We start from the raw sequence: 24,071 nt of genomic DNA on the forward strand, positions 1-24,071 counted from the left end.
TTCAGCCGAGTTCAGTCAATGAGAACAAGCCCTTAGTCACTAAACAAAGAGAGTAATTTAGGACCCGTGACGCGTATAGGAAGTATATATTACTTGATTTATCTATTTCATTTCAAGTTTTCAACAACAACTTACAAAGACAGATTATCCAGCTATTTATAATTTGAATTTAGGTAGGTGAAATTGAATAAACATTAAAAATAATGAAAACATAATCAACTTGATAACTCAACGCAAAACTGACTGACGAGCTGAACCGACCAATTGGTCTATTGTAGACCCTGGTCCATCTAAAATAGGTGGACCACCAGCCCAAATACAATACAAATCTCATTTTACGCGGTCTAAACTCTCGAATTTTCTTTTTTCCCACTCCAACAAACATATTATTTCTTTCTTTCCATTCCAACAAACGTATTCTTTCTTTCCTCTTTCAATTGCCGAAAAACTTCTCTCTACTCTGCAAATTCGCGAATCGCCATGGAAGAAAAGCAAGAAACACATGCAAAAAGGTAAATAAAATTTCTGAACCTAAATTTCTTTGTATTTGCAATTAACCGTTAATTAAATTTCTTCATTAGTTAATTTTTTGCAATTTGAATATAATTTATAAATATTTTTCACATTTTTGTAGAGACCCGACAAATTATTCAACAAGTAGAGATAAAGATGAATTGTTGAAGCTGATCCTATCGATTTCAAGGCGTGCAGTGGTACATTGCGATTGTTCGGATATTTTTACTAAATGTTCAAAATTTGCGATGTTCATATTTTTTTACTAAAAGTTCAAATTTTGAAATAGTTCAAATTTTTTTACTTAATGTTTAAAGATATATCGTGATTGTTCATATATTTTTAATAAATGTTCAAAATTTTCGATGGGTTCGGATTTTTTTTACAAAATGTTCCAAATTTGCAATCGTCCAGATTTTTTTTTCCTAAATGTTTAATAGTTTAGGTGTGGTACATTGCGATTCTTCAAATACTTTTACTAAATGTTTAAAAATTTTGATGTTCATTTCGAATTTTTTTTTTACTAAATGTTCAAAATTTGCAATCGTTTAGGTTTTTTTTTTTTTACTAAATGTTCAAAAGTATAGGCGTGGTACATTGCGATTGTTCAGATACTTTTACTAAATGTTCAAAATTTTCAATGTTCAGTTCGGATTTTTTTTACTAAATGTTCAAAATTAGCAATCGTTCAGATTTTTTTACCAAGTGTTTAAAAGTATAGACGCGGTACATATAACTAATTTTGAAACAATGAATTAATAAAAAATTCACACAAATGAATAAGAACGATCAAATTAATGAGAACAATCAAATATATCAATTATTAATCGATCATAATGGCTTGAAATCGATCGTAACGGATTAAAATCGATCGGATGAGCTTCAACAAATTCAATTGATATTAAAACAATGATTTCATCCACAAATTTATCTCAAAATCAAAAAATAAATCAATATTGATCACAATGAATTCATAATAACTAACCTGGATTGATCTCTTGGCGAATATCAACTATTTCCATCACGTTAAATGCAGCAAATAAGAATTTAGAAAAAAAAAAGAGAATAAATTATTTCAAATATTCTTCAATTTATATTACAAACAACAGGTCTCAGTCTACAATAAATTATTATAGACCCAAAATTTGACACTCTCAAATAATATAGTCACATTTTAGATGATATAATTACTTTTTAGATAATATAATTATCTTGTTGTAAGTCATATTTTGAATGATATAATTGTATTTTAAACAATTAGTGAGATGATATAATTATTTTTGGATGATAAAATTATCTTTTAGATGATATAATTATCTTTTGAATGATGTAATTACTGTTTGATACTTTTTCTAATGATGAATTCAATTTTTGAATGATACATTTACATAATCAGTTTCTGGATGATATAATCACTTTTGTGATGATATAATTACATTTCGTATGATATAGCATGATATACTAGATGGTTGGGCGAATAATAAGTTATTGTACACTGGGTCTATTCTAGACTTTACCTATTACAAATTCTATATATTCCTCCTGTTCTATTATTAAGTACATCACTTTTCTAAATTGATTGTCTTTATTTAGGTGGATCACTTCCTTTTTGGGACATCTTGTTTTATATTTAACTATACCTCTATCCTCACATGGGCTTCAATCCTACTTTGTTTTACTATTATTCCTATCCTCTCACATTGTTTATTTTTTTTAATACTAGTATAAACTTTTACCTTACTCTCTATAATTTAAAAATTTTAATCTCCAAACAAACACACTTAAGGGCCTGTTCACTTCAGCTTAATTTCAGTTAGTTCATCAGCTCTAATCAATTTAGTTCAGTTCAGCTCCAATCAGTTCAGTTCAACTCCTAATTTCCTTCTCTAATACAATATTCATTTCAGCTCAGTTCAGTTCAGTTCAGTTCAGCTTGATTCAGTAAATGTGAACAGGCCCGTACACAATTTTTTTTTTTACTACAATCTATTCACCATCCTAAAACTTAGTTCTAATCAAACCGATGAAAAATGAGCATGTAAGGCAATTTTATATATAATCCATCTTATACCATTAAAATTCAAGACCATTTAGGTCTTTTTAACTTTTCGGTTCAATAAAAATAATCTCAGCTCAGTAAAAATTAGTTTCTTTGAAGAAAAAAAAATATAACAGAGAAGCATAAAAAATAAATCCAGTTCAACAAAAATAATTTTAATTCAACAAAAATAAGATGAAGTAAACATGACCTTATTGCTTAATTGCTCATTTATTAGGTACTCCGTATCAAATTGAGCAAGTGAACTTTGTAAAAAAAAAAAAAAAATGAGCAAGTGGACAAAAAAATAATGCTGGCTGGTTGTACAGTTGTACTACTCTACTAGTACAATAAATTGTATCATCATCATCATGAATGCTTTGGTGTGACAAAAACGGAATAACCCAAAGAATACTTCTCAATCTTATATAATATTATCCATAAAAAAGGAGAAAAACATACTAGTCAAGAAATTAGAAAAATAAATAAAGGACAACAACTTATTGATAATTAATTAAACCTGTTACAAATTTGGCTAGACAATTCACGAGAGAAGACCTTGACGCATATGGGGTGAAAGACTCTCCACATTTGCGTTACTCCTGCGACTACTTGCGTTGGCAATTATGCAGTTTTGTCATTAACTTCTCCATAGTTTGCTTACCCTGCGACTAGAGCTGTCAAAAGCTGACCCGATCTGAAAATTTTACCCGAATCGTACGCGATCATGACCGGATGTGTTTGAACCCGAGAAATTGGTGACCCGAACAGCCGAACCCGATATGACCCGACCTGAGATGACCCGACCCGAACATAAACTGTCAATTACCTAAACCAACCCGACCCGACCCAAGATTGACCCAAACCCATTTTAACCTCGTTAAAACCCGAAACCAACCCGGCCTTTTACTAAACCAATTCGAATTCAACCCAACCTGGATTCAATCCGACTTGTTAGGCTGTTACTAATCCAACTCGAATTTAACCCGATCTGTTTTAACCTAAAATCCGACCCGAATAGTATTGCAATTGACTCAAATTGACCCAAACCGAGCTAACTCGACCCAAACACTCAGATTGACAAATCTACCTTTAACATTCCTTACACATTAATATTGTGTAATCTAGTGTAGCACATTAATGCTTTAAAATGTTTCCCTCACCACACACATATCTTAACTCTTATATTGTTATATCTAGTAATCTAGTGTAGCACATTAATGCTTTAAAATATTTCCCTTAAAGAAGCTAGTTAATTGAGAAGGACTGTAATTCAAATTATAAAGCTAATAATAAAGAATGGAGTATTAAATTGGCACAACCAAATTAATGTCAGCAACTTATGTTATATTTGATTTATCAATGTTGTCATATTTCAATTGTGTACCGCAATACCAGACTATCCAAACTCATATTTAGACTTTAATGAAATTATTTATCCTAAAATAAGTGAAAAAAAAATGTAATTTAAACTTATTAGCTCGAATAAAAACTTATCTAAAATTATCTCACTTACAATAAATAAAGAAATTGATACTGATTAAACGTGAACGTCATTCATTCCATGAACTGTTAACAAACCGACCTAAAAAATGTACCCGAACCTGATATGACCCGACCTGAAATCAACCCGAGACCCAGATTAATTAACCTAATATTTGAGACCCTAAGCCGAGCATGATTGAATCTAGAAATGACCCGACCTGATTATAACCTGGAAATTATTGATCATTTGAACCAAACCCGAGAATGATCCTAACTCGTTTTAACTATCCCGTTAAAACCCGAATTAAACTCGACTTATTATTCACCCGACCCAAATGTAACCCGACATAATATTGACCTGACCTATAACCGACCCAAACCCGATAAGATGTATGACTCGATGTGACCCGACTCAAACATGACCCAAGCCAAACCCGACCCGCATAGGTTACGATATTAACCCAAATTGACCTGACCCAAGTTGACTTGACCCACACAAATTCAACCCAAACCTGACCCATTTAGCCAAATTGACAGCTCTACGCCTCTACCCGTGACTACTAAACTTTTGATTTTACAACTCAGTGTCAGAATTTTTTTTATTGCCATGAGATTAGATATGAAATAAAAGTATAAATTGAAACAAATCTAACAACATAGTTGTTATATAGATTTATCTTTTGTTTATTTACGTATGAAGTACAACTAGCTTTTTGGCCCGTTTAATGCACGGGTTATTACTTGAGTTAATTATATTCATATGTAGGTATGCTTTTATACAAAGTAATTGTTTCTTTTCTAAAACTTAAAAGAAAAAAAGAGTGAGGGTAGAACTGTGAAAGAACATGAAGAAATTGAGTTAGATATATATACATGTAGAATGTGGGATATGAAATGACATATTAGTTGAAATTATATTTAAAGTCTAGGATATGAAAAGACAATTTTTATAATAATTCATATGTTTATGTAATGTGTACTAATTACTTGAACATTATTTTATTATGGTGGAAATGAACACTTCATTTTCTTACTTGAATTTGCAAGTTGTAGAATGCATAAAGACTTAAACATACATATTAAGAGTAGTGACATGTGGCATATGGGGTGATGAGTGACTTGTGAATTGTGATGTCATGTGTCATATGAAAAATTTGTGGTTTGTGTTTTTAAATACTAATAAAATATAGAAATGTAAATGAAGAGGAGTGTGTAAATAGTGCAAAAATGCAAATAATGTTGCAATATTCCGATGGATAAAGTTGATACATAATGGAGCTACGGAGTATCGACCTAGCAAAATCAAGTAGGAACCAATGCGCTTTTTGTGGTATCGTATTATGGAAAATCAACTTGTTTTTTGTGCTGCTGGGCATGCATATCGAGTGGCCGTCCGAAAAAAAAACAAAAGGTTTTGTGTGAGACCGGGCTCACGTGAGACCGGGCTCAATAACAAAAGTCCAATAAAAAGGCGCGGGCTAACTAAACCCGATCGCGAGACCCGCAACACCAAAAACATGATAGTGGACTCACGTGAGTCCGTCTCACCCAAAACTTTACCAAAAAAAAAAGTAGCAATATCGATTATACTAATAGAGTAATCATTTTTAAAATTTTACTTATTGAGTAACCCTTAAATAACTATATTGTTAAGTAACACCTATCACTTTAATAGGGTAAACTCTATTACAATAACGTAGCAGCGTAACCAATGGCAGTTAACCAATGGTAGTTAGCTATACGGTATAGCTAGCTGCATATAAAAATTATTGACAGGTTTTGAAAACAAAGATTTTTTGACTTTTACCACCAAATAAATCATGGAAAATTGTTTTTTAACACCAAAACTTTTAAAAGTTTTATTTTACCACCAAATAAAAAATAAAAAATTATTTTTAACCACCTGTCATCAAAAATCTAACGGATTAGATTGTTTAATTTTCGTGTCGAACACATGGTATTTAGTGGTTTTGGGGGGCATTTACTCCTGTAAAAATTAGAGGTCAGAATTGACAAAAAATTATCTAAAATGCCTCGTTTTGCGTGTTTAAAATACCTCGATTTGCGTGAAACATGCAAAAAGAGGTATTTTCGATCATTTTTTGTCAATTTTGACCTCAAATTGAATGGGATCCTAAGGGCCAAAATGGCCCCCTAAACCTATGAAGAACATGTTTTGCGCACGAAATCGAAGATTTTTTTTAAAAAAAACCTTTAGATTTAACAGTTTTCTTAACTGTAGGTGGTAAAAAACAATTTATAGAATTTTATTTGGTGGTAAAATAAAACTTTTAAAAGTTTTGGTGGTATTTCTTGATTTTTTTGGTGGTAAAGTCAAAAGCTCCTTAAAAAAGAAACAAAAATTAAAAACTCAGAACAAAACAAAAGTAAAGAATAGCCCTAGTAAGATCTCATTCACTTCACCTTATTTTGTTGAACTGAATTAGTTTTATTGAAGTGAAATTATTTTTGCCTTATTGACATTATTTTTACTGATTTTTTTTTATTATTATATTTTTTCATTAAAATTACTAATTTTTACTGAACTGAACTTATTTTACTAAATTTTTTTGTAAGGTGAATTGAACTAGGCCTAAGTGTAAAGCAATTTCGGTAACTAAGTCAATAATTTTCTTTTTCGAACTTTAGAGTAGAGAAACTATAGACCTGGACTTAGTTGACGCGGTGCAAAGGACAGTTGACAAGTTCATCTTGACCCCCCCTCAGTCACATGATTTTAAGATACTACACTTCTTGACTGACATACTAATTTTATTCTTAAGTTCTATGATCTGAAAGTGAAAATACACTCATGAGTTTATTATTGTGAATTATATTCAAAATTCAAGCTAATGAGTCAGCATACTTTATAACAACTTGAGTACACGTCAACAAGTTGGTTAGGATAATTTTGATATTTCTGTTTTAATGCACAAGTTAGTTAGTTGGGGTTGTACTAAATGTGAGAGCAGCATATAACCTCCTACTGTACTAGTTTCTTTTAGTCATTCAATTTACTTCTATCTCTCGTTTTCCTAGCTCTTCTTCTTCTTGTAAAATGTATTAAAGCAAGCTTTACACCTCCAATAATGAAAATCAACTGTTTCTCTTAGTTCTTTCTTTGCTTCTGTTCTGTTTTGCAACAAATATTTGTTTTACAAAAATAATCACAAAAAGATGTTGAAAGGGGAATTTGGTTGGGGTATTTCTTTGTTGCTAATCGTTGTAGCAACATTGTTGTATTCACCACATCAAACTATAGGCCAAGAAGTTGCATCTGTTACAAACTCAGAAATAGCCCTTCCTAGTTGTCCTGACAAATGTGGCGACGTCGACATCCCCTATCCTTTCGGCATAGGGGATAAGTGCCACTACGGTAATCCCCATACTGAGGGCATATTCTACAATATCACTTGCAACGACACAACGGTCCCCCCGTTTCCAACTTATGGTGCTACTAAGGTAGTAAAAATCACTCTAGACGGCGAATTCAGGGTAAGCAACAGCATTGCATATTTGTGTTTTGATAGTTCAGGAACAAAATTCCATAATCTAAAATCCTGGATTAGTGTCACAAGATTTGCTCTATCGACAACCCAAAACGTAGCCGGTGCCATTGGGTGCGATACCATGGCTGTGTTTTTAGGAACAATGATGAATAATACAGGTGGGTTTCTATCAGGGTGTATAACTGGGTGCGCTAACCAATCGTATATCAGCAATAAATGCGAAGGCATCGGTTGCTGCCTGGCCTCCATTCCAAACGGAGTAACCAATATTACATTAGAAGCTGGTAGTATGTCGAACCACAAATATGTACTAGGTTACAATCCGTGCAGCGTGGCGTTTGTGGTGGCTAAGGATCAGCTTCAACGAAAAAATTCTGAAATGCCCTTCTCTATTCAATCTATTCTTAAAAACGATGTCTCGTACTTCAAAAATGCTAGTGAGTTATTGTATCCAATGGTATATAATTGGTCAATTGGTACAAAAGATTGCAAAATCGCACAAGCAGCTGGGGAGCCATTGTTATGCAAGGGTAACACCGTGTGTGTTGATCAGTTGCCAGGACAATGGGGTTACCGGTGCGAGTGCAAACCTGGATTCACTGGTATTAATCCCTACCTTCATGATTGTCAAGGTGATCCAACTTATCCTATCAACTTCATTCGTGAATTAAATACTACCTCTGTTAATTATTAGGAAAATTTGTAAATAATAATCCCAACTTTACTCAATTTTCTTTTAATAATCCCAACTTTGGCTTAATTTGGAATAATCCTAACTTTGGGGGTTGTTTACTTTCTTCAATCCCAAACCTGTCAACAAAAATCAATGACCTATTATATCAGGTCACTTGACATGTGTCAAGCCCTGATTGCTCCCAATTTTTTTTTTTTTTTTTTTAAAAAAAACCACTAAACTGTTAACACCACCCGCACTCCTCCCTTTCCCCCCACCGGCCCACCTTAACCCCACCATTACCCAGGCTGCCGCTGCATTCCTCACCGACGTCGCCGATTTCCCCCCTTCCATTCTTCCATTCAGCCATTTCCCCACGCAACACCAAGCAAACCCCTCCCCCACTCCCAAAAACTCCAAACTGCCCCTCGTCCACCACGAAACCGTAGCGGCTAGGGTTTTTGATGGTGGGGAAGGGTGTTTGGGGGTTTTCGAAAGTGGGAGATTTGATGTTGAGGGAGAGTCTGAAAACGAGGGAAGGGAGGCGTTGAGTGGGTGGGTCGGATCACAGGTGCAGAGGGAGAGGGGAAGCTAGCGCGGGGGGATAGGGGAAATCGGCCCATGGGAGGGGGAATAGAGGGGTTGGGGGCTGCCAGCCGGCGTTAATTAAGGTTCCTGGTTGTGGTTTACCAGCGTGAGGGAGAGAAGGGCAGTGGTGGTCGTTCGGCGTCGAACGTTAGGGGTTGGGTGGCCGGCGTCGAGTGTCAAAAGTTAGGGTGGCCGGAATCTTGTTGGTGGGGCTGTGGTTGGTCAAGGAAGTGGTGGGGGTTGGGTTTTCTATTTTTTTTAATTTTTATTTATTATTAATTTATGGCTGGTCAAGGAAGTGGTGGTGGCTAATTAGATCTCAACATGTGTTCTTTATGAAGAAAAAAAAAAAAGAAATAACCTTTTCGACCGGTAAAAGGGATTGAAGAAAGTAAACAACCCCAAAATTGGGATTATTCAAGAATAATCCAAAGTTGGGATTATTAAAAGAAAATGGAGCAAAGTTGGGATCATTATTTATAATTTTTCCTAATTATTATGTGCAACTTTGGAATATTTGATATTCAAAGTTTCACAAAATAATTAACAGAGGTAGTATTTTGGTTACTTATGTACTCGTTGTGAGCGGACATTGACAATTTTGGTTATTTGTTTATTCAGATATTAATGAATGTGCGGCCAATTTTCATTCTTGTGAGAAACAAGAGTATTGTCACAACACCCCTGGACGTTATTATTGTGCATGTCCGCAAAGCTTCAACGGCAATGGCACAAAGGAAAGTCCTTGTATCAAAATCCAAAAGAAAGTATTACTTTCACTGGAATCTGTAATCATACTTGGTGAGTATATGTTACTTACTTCGATCATCCTCCTACTTTCTTTTACATTCAATGAATTCAGTCCCTTCTAACATCTATAGTCCATCAAAGTTTATTATATACGGAGTATGGAGTACATTAATACATTAACCATTATTTTTGTAATATAATTTGCCAAAAACGAACCTCTTTTTTTTTTTTTGTACAAAACCACCTTATTTATTTTTCTTTTTTATAAGAACACACCGCGGTGAGTTGGTGTTGATGAGGGTGGTGGTGAGGTGGTGGTGGTGGTGGTAATGGTGAAGTTGTATTGGTGATGCTGTGAGGGAAAGAGGGAAAAAGAAACCTACATTCTTCATTATATTGATATTAGTTTTTTGAAACACTCTTCTTCATTGATGATAAGTTTATTGATTGTAAATTGTACGGAGTAATAAGTTTATTCATTGGGCCTTAATTATAAGCTTTAGCTTTTGGTTGAGGTGGTTATCTAGCAATTAATATTATTATGTTTACGCAACTTTAATTTCCTCCATCCATTATTGGCTTTTTATATGTCGATATCATTTCTAGTCAATTCCTCCGTATTCCTCCGTTGATTTTTCTTCTTTTCTACTAGTATGTTGAATTTTTCCCAAATTCCTTCATTGACAGGGTCAACAAAATTTGTTTCTGTCCTATTCTATTGTCATTCATTTTAGCGTCGATATGATAACTTTTTTTACAAAATTATTTCATCCGTTTTTATTTAATTGACGCGTTCAATAATTTAAGTACACATATTAAGGAGAGAAGAAAGAATGATAAAACAAGTGAGGTACACTAAGCTAGCTAGTTAATGCAAGGTATAAAACTTACTATACCCAAAAACAAAACGTGTCAATTGAAAATAAAATTCCTAAAAAGGAGTACATGCCAACTAAAAAAGGAGGTAAGTATGAATAAGATAGAATGCATAAGAAATACGAAGTATAAGATTTACATTATTGCTTGTGTTTAGGAAGAAACTTACTTTGAGCAACGGATAGCTTAGGATCTGTTCTATTCACCTTATTTTCACTTATTTCAGGTGTAATAAATTCAGATAAGTTTACACTGAAAAAAATAAATTCTGATGAAGGGTTACCCCCCAAGTAAAAATACAAATAAGTTATTATAAGTTTAGATAAGATAAAAAGTTCACATAATTTAAGTGAAAATCATGTAAATAGAACACATCTAAAAACTCCCTTACTGATTTTCAAAGATTTTAGGATTGATTCTTTATCTGCATGCCCTGGTGGCACTCTAAACAAACAGAAGGAACAAAAAAAAAAAAAAAAAAAAAAAACCTCACTTGTGAGTTTTAGTGAGTTTCTCGCATGTAAATTAAAATACTACGAGTAATGTAAATGATAACTAAGCTACATAGTACATGCTTGCTTTACATTAAACCCTTAAGCATTAATTGTGCAAGATAATTGTTCAGGTGTCGGCGGTGGAGTCATTGCTTTTTTGTTGGCTGGCTTTTGGTTCCATTGGCAACATGGAAACAAAGAGATCCAAAAATTGAGGGAGAAATGCTTTCAACAAAATGGTGGTCATATTTTACTGCAAAAACTTTCAGGGCGAGATGTATCATCCCTTGGTAGTATGGTTAGGATGTTTACAATTGAACAACTTAAGAAGGCCACAGATAACTATAGTGATAGTAGCATCATTGGTCGCGGAGGTTTTGGCATGGTTTATAAAGGAATACTACCAAACAACCAAGTAGTCGCCATCAAAAAGTCCCTTAAAGTAGATTCTACACAGGTTGGACAATTCATAAACGAGGTTGTTGCCTTGTCACAAATCAACAATAAGAATGTGGTAAAGCTCTTAGGTTGTTGCTTGGAGACGGAGGTACCTTTGCTCGTATATGAATTTATTAGTAATGGTACATTGCATGATCATTTGCATGATGAGGAAAAATTGTTATCATTTATTTGGGATGTTCGCTTAAGAATTGCAGCAGAAGTTGCCGAGGTCTTGGCTTATTTGCACAATACAATATCTATACCGATAATTCACAGAGATATTAAGTCTGCGAACATACTCTTGGATGATAAGTGCGTAGCAAAAGTTGCTGATTTTGGAGCTTCTAAGCTAGCTCCGGTAGATCAAGAGCAGTTAGGAACTATGGTTCAAGGGACATGTGGTTATCTAGATCCAGAGTACATGCAAACTGGTGAGTTAACTGATAAGAGCGATGTTTATAGCTTTGGTGTTGTTCTTGTCGAGCTACTAACTAGAGAGAAGGCGATGTCTTATGCTAAGCCTGAAAATGAGAGATGCCTTGCTGTTTTCTTTCTTAGGAAATTTAAGGAAGATCGTTTGTTTGAGATTTTTGATGAAAAAATTGTAAGTAATGGTGCAATTGAGCAGCTTAAGGAAGTTGCTAATCTTGCAAGGAGGTGCTTGAAACTTATAGGAGAGGATCGCCCAACAATGAAAGAGGTTGCAAGAGAGCTAGAGAGGATTAGATGTATGACTACTCATCCATGGTTGTCAAACAATAGCGTGCTACTCCAAAATGAAGAGAGTGAATATTTGCTTGGTGAGGCCCACGATTGCATCAACAATGGCTATGGCTACGATGGCATGAGCTACTCATCAAGCAGCCAAAGTAGAGTTGTGCACTTGGTGCCTTTGGATGATGGGAGATGATCACTATACTTGATCTACATACAATGGAATACTTGTTGAGGGGGTAGTATAGTATGTAGAGGGGGTGTACCATGTGCATGGTACACCAGGAAGTACATCACATATAAATAAAGAACATTGGGACAAACTTAAGGTTTTTTTTTTTTTTTTTTTTTTTGAAGAAATTTATATGTAATGTTCATTATTTCATATGTAATGTTCATTTTATCTATTCATTCTCTATCTTCGATACCCTCTCTCTCTTCTCCCTTTAACTTCTTCTTTCATTTTATGTCTTGATTTTTATAGTTTTTTATATGCTTAATTCATCACTCACAAACACATTTTTACTAGATTTAACACTCCAAATTCCGAATTTCACAACCAAATTTTTGGATTTTTGATGTTTTAAGAATTTTGGGTATTTTTGTTGGCTAAAGAACTTGCAACTGAGTATTCTACTTGTTTGATTTCCACTATTAATTCATTTTTCAAGGGTTTCCTACTCATTTGAGATATGATTTCTCTTTTTTCGTCCATCTTTGTTCAATTTCATGAATATGAACCCTAGGTTGTGCTTCAATGGTGAGCTCTATGCTTGTTCTTTTTACCTATATTTTGTGTTTTGTGATGCTATTTGTAGTTCATATGAAGCTTTATTTATTATCATAAAATTACTTGATTGTTTAATTTGAATTTTTGGCACTACCATTGTTGTTCATCATTTTCTTCCATGGGTTTGGGTAGTAGCATTTTTCATTATTTATAATTAATGTTCAGTTATGGTCTTTTCTTTATAGGTAATGTTCTTTTATTTATATATTATGTTCTTTTATTATTAGGTAATGTTCTATCAGGTGACCATGCACATGATACACTCGCTTGCATGAAATAATAATAGTTATATTTGTTTCCTTAGGTTTAGGAGGTTTGTATTATCATACTTACTTTTAAATATGTTGTATAAATACTTCAAGCTTGAACTATTTTGAAATGACATACTACGAACTACAATCTAAACAACTTACAAACTTGTTAGCTAAACGCATGAGTTTGTTTAAGTCATCATCAACACTTAGAGGTCAACGGTTCTTTTCAAGTGTACCATACGCATGATACATAGACATTTCCTTGAATTACAATTTTACACGTCCATTGGTTGTGTTAACTGACTTAAATCCTTACGTACTCATGAAAGACCGGTCAAATAACACCTATATCTATATGTTAAGAGTGCGTTGAAATGACATTTTAACTATTTTACAAATTAGATGAGTATGAAATATTTCGTAAAATGAGGTAAAAGAGTTTTTTTTGTATAAATAATTTTTTTCCCCTAAAATTTAAAGTGATGATGGGCTAAAAAAGGTAGGGATTATTTTATGAGGAAAAATGAAGGGTTTTAGGAGGAAAATGATAAATTAGTGGCTATTGTTCTAGTATAAGCTACTTCCTCCGTTTCTTTTTACTTGCAACACAGTCTTGTGGCACGTGTTTGGAGGTCGGGTTTATGTAATGTAAACGGATAAATTATTCATTATAATTTTTACAAATGATACTTAACCCTATTCTAATCTTCGTGTAAAAATTATATTGATAAAGTCGCTCGTTTACCCACACTAATCATCTCCTAAAACTGCGTGCCTAAAAGGTGTGTTGCAAGTAAAAGTAAAAGGAAGTTTGTCATAAACTTGGGGTACATGCCATAGCAAGACAACCAAAAGTCCTCAATTCTTCATACGCATGTCTCTTATTACTGAGGACCTCATATGGACTCTTATCTTTTGAGACAACAGATGGTAATCTGTTGGTGATGTGCACAACAGTATGAATACAATCACCCCAACACTTTACAGGAAGCCATGCTTGAAACCTTAGAGCTCTTCCCATTTCTAGAATATTCTTATGCTTTCAATCTGCCCTACCATTCTGCTGAGGCCTCTCTACACATGAGGTTTGACGAACAATCCCAAGCTTCTCATAGAGAGGTGTGCATTTCTGATCTTCAAATTCAGGAGCATTGTTTGATCTGAGTCTTTTCACCTTTTTGCCATACCGAGTCTCCACCATTTTCACAAAGTTTTCAAGGACTATGTATGCATCAGATTTCTGGACCATGAGATTTACCCAAGTCATTCTTGAGTGATCATCAACAATGGTAAGAAAGTATTTATACTTTCAATTCCTTTTGTGCAGACTCTATGTGGTCCCCAAGTATCAATGTGAATCAATTCAAATGCTTCTTTTGCTCTTGATTCACTCACACCATAAGGGAGTTTAGTGAATTTGGCTAAAGGAAAAGTCAAACATACTTCTCCACTTCCTTCATTCATACCCTTCAGCTCATGAATTTTTTCAATCCTTTTCATTGGAGCATGTCCCAGTCTGTGATGCCAAAGTGTCCTGTTATTGAACTTTGGGACATTTGTCATCACAATTGGCACACTCCTGTAGCTATTTACAGCCATAGCCATTCTCCCTACACTCAAATATTTCTTGCAAATTTGAGTTTTAAGTTGATTCACAACATCCTCAAGTGGTCTATTTTCCATATAGTATAGACCAGATTTCATTCTTCTTATTTCTTTAACAATATTAGACTCTAGGTCTTGTATGATGCAGTATTTGGGATAGAAAAGAACTTTACTGTGAGAATCACACATCAACTTGTTTAAGGAAATCAAGTTATGTTTAAATCTAGGAACATACAGAACATGCTTCAGAGTAAGATTATTTCCTTGGTTCACATTCCCTAAAATAAGAGATAGTTGCAGTTTAACCAGTAGGAAGATTAATTTGAGGGCTATTTCTACTTTTTTCAACATCATGCATAATATTCAAATAGACAGTCATGTGATCAGAGGCACCAGAATCAATAATCCACTCATTTCCAATGGAATCAGCAAAGTGACATGACACCATACCTGCATAACTGTTCTCAACATCATCATCTGCATCACCAAGTGTCTGTCTAGGGAGCATTCTCAACACAGTGCTTCAATCTGCTGAGTTGTGAATGGATTTGATGAGATTGTGCTTGATCCACTCTCACTCTGAAGACTGGTTACATTTGCTGCAGATCTGTTGTTCATATTTCTGCTTTTTCCACCCCATTTGCTGTTATTTCTTGGAGCAAACTTTCCTTTTGCATTCTGAGGTGCAGTTCTAGAGGTCTTTTGCTGATATTTAGGATGCCAGCTTGGGTAACCAACAAGTGTCCAGTATTGATCTACCTGGTGGTTTGGTTTTCCACAAGCTGTGCATACTGTACTTGAGGTTGTTGCAAAACTTCTTCCAACACCAACTCCACCTGTAGGTGCTCCCCCTAACGGTGCTCCCCCTAAAGGTGTTCCTGATCCTTTGCTAAACATTACCAAGGACTCTAATTCTTCTTTGATGTTGCTGAATAAATTCCTCTGTGATTCTTCTTGTTCCAAATAACAACATGTTGTCTCAACTGAGGGCAAAGCAGTCATCATGAGAAGTTGACTCCTTTGAGGTCCATATTCTTCATCAAGACCATTCAGAAATTGAAACAACGAACTTGTGCCGGCTCTTCCATCTGTTTGTTTAGTATGGTCAAAATAGCATTCACCTCAGAGGTGATATTAGTGATTGCAGGAAGAGCATGAAGAGACTCAAGCTCTTCCCATATTGCTTTCATCCTTGTATAATATTCACTGATTCTCTTTCCATGTTTTTTAATTTGGTCTCATACAAATCTTTATTGAGTTTGTATTTCCTAGATCCATTTGTGAGAGAAAATCTCCTTTCAAGTTCTGTCCAGATCTGGTGAGAAGAACTATTGACAAACATAATGGATTGCTTGATCGAGTCTGAAACTGATCCAAGTATCCATGAAATCACCATACTATTACAGTATCCCATGCTTCCGATTTAACTTCTTCATCATCAATATCTTTCTTTAGTGTTCTAGTGACAAACCCATACTTCCTCTTTGTAGACAGAGTAATCTCCATGGATCTCTTCCATGACCTGAAGTTGGAAGATCCCTGAAGTTTCTCAATCCCAACAAATGTCTGACCATCTAAAGGGTTAAGGTATAGTGGGCTAACAGGATCAATAGTTGTTGGTGGCATAATATGAGCAAGTGAAAAATTTATGAAAGATTCAAACTTTATCGGTAGAAATGTAAAGAAAACACAATATTTATAATTTTTTGGCGAAAAAGAACTATTTTTCGGCTAGATCTGAGCCTGCGGCTCTGATACCATGAAGACAAAGATGTGATGAAATTGAGAGAAAGCAATGAAAATAGTGATATCTAGGTTTGCTCATTCTGCCGTTTTTTCATTCATTCATTCATTCTGAGCCAAAAGACAGCCCACCATCTTACATAATTAAATATGTGAGGCTCACCCATTTACAGAGTGACACCACACTACAAGGAACTTTCCTAGGAAACTTACAAAATAACGGCTGTAAATACAACCAAAAACAGACAAAGAAAAGGACAACAACAAAATATTCTTTTATCAGCAGAATTGAGCAGCCTCCTTGATTACATGTGACCACCCTCCTTTAACAGGTGTGCTTAATTTCGGGTGGTGATTAAATTTGGATTATTAAAAGAAAATAAATTTGCAATTTGTTTGATGATAATTAAACTATTCAAATTTTGATGGGGTTTGCTTAAATTGCCATAAAATTGCTGCAGGATTCAATTTTTTTTGGTGTTAGATTATCAATATACAGTTTAATGTTGTGCTCTTTATTGTATAAGGTTATTAGAGAAAAATTGTGGGAAAATTGGATATGGTTTATGAATGATTGAATGCATTGCAATAATTTAGTTATGGCATTTCAAATAGTTTCTACAACAATGGACCTATGGTCTTACGAGTTAAGATCATGCTTCTGCATTCTCCGCATGCATATATCATCCCTTCTGAGAAACTCAGCTTGTGAGAGCAGTGTTGGAGCAGGGTTTTGCTCCTGATGTTTAACCTTATCAGGCCTTGAGACCTGTCAATTTATATTACACGTTTATTTAGTTGGAATCATGGTATGCCATTTGAATTACTTTTTTTATATATATACTTCGTATAAATTATTGTTTCAAAAAAAAAAAAAAGTATAAATTATTGTAAAATCAACTAAAGGTTGCAATCCATTATAAATTTTTTGTCAAAGATCGTGTATTACACGGGATATAAACTAGTTTAGGTTTAAAAGTGAATTATTTTTTGGTCGTAAAATACAAAAACTATCTTTTTCTTTGAGCTTATTTCTAACTTTTGGTTAATCATTGCTTGTTCTATGATGTTCAATTACAATTTTTTTATACAGCTCGTCATTTGTACAAAATTGGATGATCACACGAATACACAATACATGAATAATTGGACTTAGTCACTAAACAAAGAGAGTAATTTAGGACCCGTGACGCGTATAGGAAGTATATATTACTTGATTTATCTATTTCATTTCAAGTTTTCAACAATAACTTACAAAGACAGATTATCTAGCTATGTATAATGTTGAATTTAAACAGATGAGATTGAATAAACATAAAAAATAATGAAAACATAATCAACTTGATAAATCAACGCAAAACTAATTGACCAGCTGAACCGACATACCATGATACCAACTAAATGAAAAATTAAGACCAAAATTTAATGGAACCCATCTTATCCATACCTAAACCAAAAGCCTACAAACAAGAAATTAAATCCTAATTAACCCACATTTACTTGAAATTGAACGACCCTATTTGCCACTTCTAACACTATGTTTGTACTAAAACAAATCCATATTTATACTTCCTTTTGACTTTTTTTTTTTTTTTTGTTTTTTTAATTAATCTATAGAGGCTTTTTGCAAAATTCACTTGATTCACTTTGACTATGTTTGTGAATTAAACCTATAAAAAATTCAAAAGTTTTGTGGGTATTTATTAGAATCGTCTTAATGAATAAATTATTAACATTCAATTTTACGTTATTATTACATTTATTAATAGTTAAAGACATTATTAGTAGTCAAAGTTACATTGGCATGTGTGCTAAGCTCCAACTAGACACTTAAAAAAAAAGGAAATTTTGCATTAAACCACCTTTTATAACCACTTTTTTACAAGAAACCACCTTATAAATTTTAGTTCACGAAAACACACCTTAATCTATATTTTTTTTTGCAAGGCCACACCTTTCCTCGGAAAATAGAGTTTGACCTTGTTTTCCAGGGTTGACTCGACCACGTGCTTTGCACATGACCCCCTAAAACCACTAAATCTCCTTTCCCCCCCCCCCCCAACCCCCTCCCCCTTCCTGTGGCCGGCAACCACCTCCTTCCTTCGTCACTGGCGACCACATCCCCTACCTTTCCCCATTCCCGTCCTTAAACCCAACGTAACCCTCAAGCCCAACCCATTCCCATACCTTCGTGAAGCGCAACATCCATGGCGGTTGACAAATGGCGGAGTGTGGGTCTAGGTGGATAAATCGAGCGATGGTGCTTTAGGTAGAAGAGGAGGAGAGAGAATTCGTGGGCAGTGCTTTAGGAAAGTGGGTGGTGGTGGATCTCGGGGTTCGGGTGGTGAGAGTGAAGGAAGTGATGGTGGTTAGGTGGAAGGGGAGGAGAGAGAATTCATGGGTTGGGGGAAAAGGAGGGGAGCAAGATCGCCGGCGCAGGGGTAGGGAGGTGGTTGCCAACGCCGGCAACAAGCAGGGGCTGGCAGCGGGTGGGGGAAATTGGTTGGCTAACTGTGGAAAGTGGTTGGCTGCCGGAAAATTGGTTAGTGCATGGTTTTAGGGTGTCACGTGCGAGACACGTGGTGGGTCAATCCCGTAGTACAAGGTCAAAGTCTGTTTTCCGGCCAAAGGTGTGGTCTTGCAAAAAAAAATTTAGATTAAGGTTTGTTTTTGCGTAAAATATTTTATAAGGTGGTTTCCTACAAAAATATGGTCATAGAAGGTGGTTTAATGCAAAATTTCCAAAAAAAAAATTAGAGGAATTAGTTATCATCACTCTGTTTTTTTAATTAGATATATCACTTTTACTTTCTTTTTTGTAAGAAATTAAAAAATTAGGTCGATACAAAGAAAAAATGGCCATAATAATAAATGTAAAGCAGTTGTACATTACTTGTACTAAAACTAGACAAAGACCTAGTTATTTACTATTTTGTCGAGTCTTTTAAAAGGACGTGCCATACTCTTGTTCTTGCTATATAAAATCCGTTGTTTGTTTATGAAAAGTGAAGCCCACTTTCAAGAATCAAGATACTCTATTTAATAGTTGATCACATAACTTTCTCAACAAACAAATTAAAATGTGGATAGTAAACTTTAATTTGGCTCATACTTTACTAATTGTAGTAATAGTATTATCAATATCATCACCACACCACGCAAACACCGTGGGTGAAGATGTTACTGCTACAAAAAAACTAGCTCTACCGGGTTGTCCCGACAGATGTGGCAACGTCACGATCCCTTATCCTTTCGGAATAGGAGATAAGTGCCACTACCACCACCCCGGAGACGGCTTCTACTACAATATCACTTGCGACACCAATCGTAACCCTCCAATTCCAACTTATGGCGATGATGGTAGTATCCAAGTCGAAAAAATCAGTCTAGAAGGCGAATTCCGGGTGAGTAACAACATCTCATATGTTTGTTATAGTAGTGATGGGTTGATGAGCATAAGACTCGAAACGAGGATTCGTATCACAAGGTTTGCTCTCTCAAGGTCCCATAACATTGTTGGCGCCATTGGTTGCGACACCATTGGTTTATTCTCTGGTATGATGATGAATAGTTCTATTGAGTTTGGAACCGGGTGTGTGACTAGTTGCACTAATAAAGCAGATGTGGGTGATAAATGCGCCGGAATCGGCTGCTGCGAGGTCCCTATTCCAAACGGAGTAACTGACATTAGATTAATGGCGTTGAGTATGAACAATCATACCAAAGTTAACAAGTTTAATCCGTGCAGTGCCGCGTTTGTGGTGGCAAACGATGTTGTGGAGGAGGATAAATTCCCCTTCCATATTCAAGACTTTCTACAACAAAATGAAACGTCTTTAGTTAATTATAAAGTGCCAATGGTCTATAATTGGTCCATTGGAACAAATGATTGTAAAGAAGCTGAAAAGAATAATGAGTATTACCTATGTAAGGAAAATAGTACCTGCTACGACCCGTCTGCTGGTGAATGGGGATACCGTTGCCAGTGTAACTCTGGCTACAAGGGTAATCCCTATCTCTACGGTTGTCAAGGTAATCCTGGCCCTTTTTTTTTATTATTATTATGCATATGTGCGGAATTGCTAGAATGAGAAATGAGAAAGCTAATAATATCCTAACACATGTCATTGTCAAAATATGAGAAAGTTAAGAATAAAAAGAGGAGCGAATTTGAATTTTAAACCAAGATGATCTATTAAGGGATTAGTGGTTTTCTCATATTCTATATAGGGTTGGGATCCCAGAAGAAGTTTCTGAAAGTGAAAAGAATGAGAAGGATTAAATGTGCATATATTTCCATTCAAAAAAAAAATGTGCATATATTTTGAACTAAATGCACATAAATTTTATACTAAATGTGCATAATGTTTTTTTTGACCAGCCACTTTTTTTTTCATGTATAAAAATTATGCACAAAAAAAACATGCACATTAAATTCTGGTCAAGTTTTTTTCACAGTTTATTCAAAAAAATATTCACGTTTGGTGGAAAATTTAAGCAAATAAATTCTTCTCATCCTCATTTTAAGAAACTTCTCATTTGACCTTAAATCTAAATATATATATATAAAGATTGATTAATAAATATAAAAAATCATACAACAACCACAATTGTTGTTTGAACTATTCAAGAGGTTGAGCTCATGATATCATATCAATGTAGCTAATTGAATGTTGTATGTATATGTACAGATATCGACGAATGCGCAGATAGTGAAATGAATTCATGTGAGAAACCAGAGTATTGTACTAACATTCCGGGAAGTTACAAATGCACCTGCCCTAAAGGCTTCGTCGGCAATGGCACAAAATCTGCTCATTGTCTTTTCATTGCTGATCGAAGTGGTGCAATCCGAAAGAGAATGTTATTCGCAATGAAAATCATCCTTGGTGAGTACCACAAGTTTCTTCCTTCTTACGTATTTGGCTCTCTTAAACTTAATATCAACTTATTGATTCTTATTAATATTTATATTTTAGATAAAAAACATAGTAGTGATTTTACATTGTTTAGTGGTTAAAGGACAATTTTTAGTGATATTAGAAAAATGTTAAAAATATGATACATCCATCCTCAACAATTGTTCTTAATTTCTTATAGGTTTAGGGCTTTGGGCAGTCAGCAAGTATATTAAGAGTAACATTTAGGGTGGCATAGGATATTAGATTATTAGGTAGATCGTGGAAAAAAAGTATAGGTCGACTATGAAGAAAAAATTAAATTTAGCTAGTAGAGAATCTCACATCACATATAATAAAACAGGGCAATTAAAAAATGACGAGAATGAGGTGTGGAAAATAAATCGTTTAAGATGATAAAACAATTATTTGTGAAATGGGCATATGGAGGAGTAAAGGGCAATTATTTAAGGTTAGAGCCTTAGAGGAAGTATTTTATTATTTTGTAGATGTGATTAAAAGATAAATTCAAAAAAAAAAAAAAAAAAAAAAGACATATACTGTGATTGGAGTTGACAAAATAAACTGCTATTAATGAATTTAGGAAACATAGTTCATGCTATATATATGTTTGTATTAATTACGAGTATATACTTAGAAGTACTAACAAAGACAATTATATTAAAACTTCGGTGACATGTTCAACCAGAGTTGGTTTTATTGATATGTGATCGTAGTCATCGTACGGTCGTACCATCAATTGAAAATTTGAAAGTGTCATCATGGGTCTAATTTTTCTATTTATATAGTCTTTTTAATTTTTGATTACATATCCTTATCATCATTTAATATAACCACACTACTTTCACTCCATATAACCAATCAAATGTTCAAAATGACTACATGCTAGTTTTATCACTCACGTAATTGTTTTAAATGCAACATTTTAATTTCCACCATGTTAAAGTATATAACTAGTTGTTTTTCTTGATCATTTAAAATTTGTTTATGAGACCAAGAAAAGTAGTGTATGACATGCAACTTATTGACACTTCGATTATTATTTGTGTGGTTTAGGTGTTGGTGCTGGAATCATTGTATCTTTGTTGGCTGGAATTTGGTTATATTGGCAACATGGAAAAAAGAAGATCCAAAAACTGAAGGAAAAATGCTTTCAACAAAATGGTGGTCATATTTTACAACAAAAACTTTCAAGACGAGATGTATCAGTTAGCAATATAGTTAAAATGTTTACAATTGAACAACTACAAGAGGCCACAGATAACTATAATGAGAATAACATCATTGGTCGCGGAGGTTTTGGCATGGTTTTCAAGGGAAAATTACCAAACAACCAAATTGTTGCCATCAAAAGGTCACTCAAGGTAGATTCCACCCAAGTTGAGCAATTTATAAATGAGGTCATTGCATTGTCCCAAATCAACAATAGGAATGTGGTAAAGCTCTTAGGTTGTTGTTTGGAGACAGAAGTACCATTACTTGTTTACGAGTTCATAAGTAATGGTACATTACATGATCATTTACATGATGAAGGAAGAGTAGAATTTTTTATTTGGGGTATTCGTTTAAGAATTGCAGCACAAGTTGCTGAAGTCTTGGCCTATTTGCATACAACAATTTCTATACCGATAATTCACAGAGATATTAAGTCTGCAAACATACTCTTGGATGATAAGTACACAGCAAAAGTTGCTGATTTTGGAGCTTCTAAGCTAGTGCTGGTAGATCAAGAGCAGTTAGGAACTATGGTTCAAGGAACATGTGGGTATCTTGATCCACAATACATGCAAACTGGTGAGCTTACTGATAAGAGCGATGTTTATAGCTTTGGTGTTGTTCTTGCTGAGTTACTAACTAGAGAAAAGGCGATTTCTTATGCTAAGCCAGAGAGTGAGAGATGCCTTGCTATACATTTTCTTAGGAAGATTAGGGAAGAGAGATTGTTTGAGATCCTTGATGAAAAATTAGTAAGTGATGATGCAATCGAGCAGCTTAAGGAAGTAGCTAATCTTGCAAGAAGGTGCCTACAACTTAAAGGAGAAGATCGCCCAACAATGAAGGAGGTTGCAAGAGAACTAGAAAGGATTAGAGGTATGACTTCTACTCATCCATATTTGTCAAACAACGGCATGCTACTCCAAGGAGAGAGTGAATATATGCTTGGTGAGGCGCATGATTTCAACAATGGCTATTACAACGACGACATGAACTACTCTTCAAGTAGCCAAGGTTGAATTGTGTAGTTGGTACCTTTGGAAAATGGGAGATGATTTTTATGCTTGTCCTACAATGGCATACTTAAGGACGAATATATTGGGAAAGTTTAGCCATTTTCGACAAAGTTCTACCTAGCTAGCTAGTCATCTATATAGTTATGAATTTATGATGTTTAATGTGTTTAAAGTTCTAGTTTTCTGATTATGTTTAAGTTCAAGTACATGAATACATGTTATCAAATAATGGGAAATCAAAAATCTCTTAAGTAATGAGCTAATTGAATTGTGTTTTCATGCTTGTGGTGCAGTGGTGGTTTAATTTGTGTCCTCAATTCCTACTTAAAGCATCTGTCCCAAGAGTTATATTCTTACATGCATGACAGTTTTAAACTAGTTTTTTACAGTATCATTTTTCAAAAAATGACACCATAACATGATGATGTGTTATGTTGTGATTGGTCTA

The 24,071-nt window shown here is 34.4% G+C and overlaps 1 protein-coding gene and 1 pseudogene across 1 annotated transcript; both read left to right on the top strand.

The window, feature by feature from the left end:
• Window positions 1–7,518: 7,518 nt before the first annotated feature.
• LOC145609375 (putative wall-associated receptor kinase-like 16) lies at window positions 7,519–12,588 on the top strand. Its single transcript, XM_081664874.1, has 3 exons — window positions 7,519–8,177; window positions 9,428–9,607; window positions 11,058–12,588. The coding sequence occupies exons 1-3, from the start codon at window positions 7,667–7,669 to the stop codon at window positions 12,275–12,277; spliced, it is 1,911 nt and encodes a 636-aa protein (XP_081521000.1). The 5' UTR covers window positions 7,519–7,666; the 3' UTR covers window positions 12,278–12,588.
• A 6,965-nt stretch (window positions 12,589–19,553) lies between these two features.
• LOC145607290 (wall-associated receptor kinase 2 pseudogene) lies at window positions 19,554–23,662 on the top strand (annotated as a pseudogene).
• Window positions 23,663–24,071: the final 409 nt, after the last annotated feature.

Source organism: Chenopodium album, chromosome 23 (genome assembly GCF_948465745.1).
Source record: "Chenopodium album chromosome 23, dcCheAlbu1.1, whole genome shotgun sequence".
NCBI lineage: Eukaryota > Viridiplantae > Streptophyta > Magnoliopsida > Caryophyllales > Amaranthaceae > Chenopodium > Chenopodium album.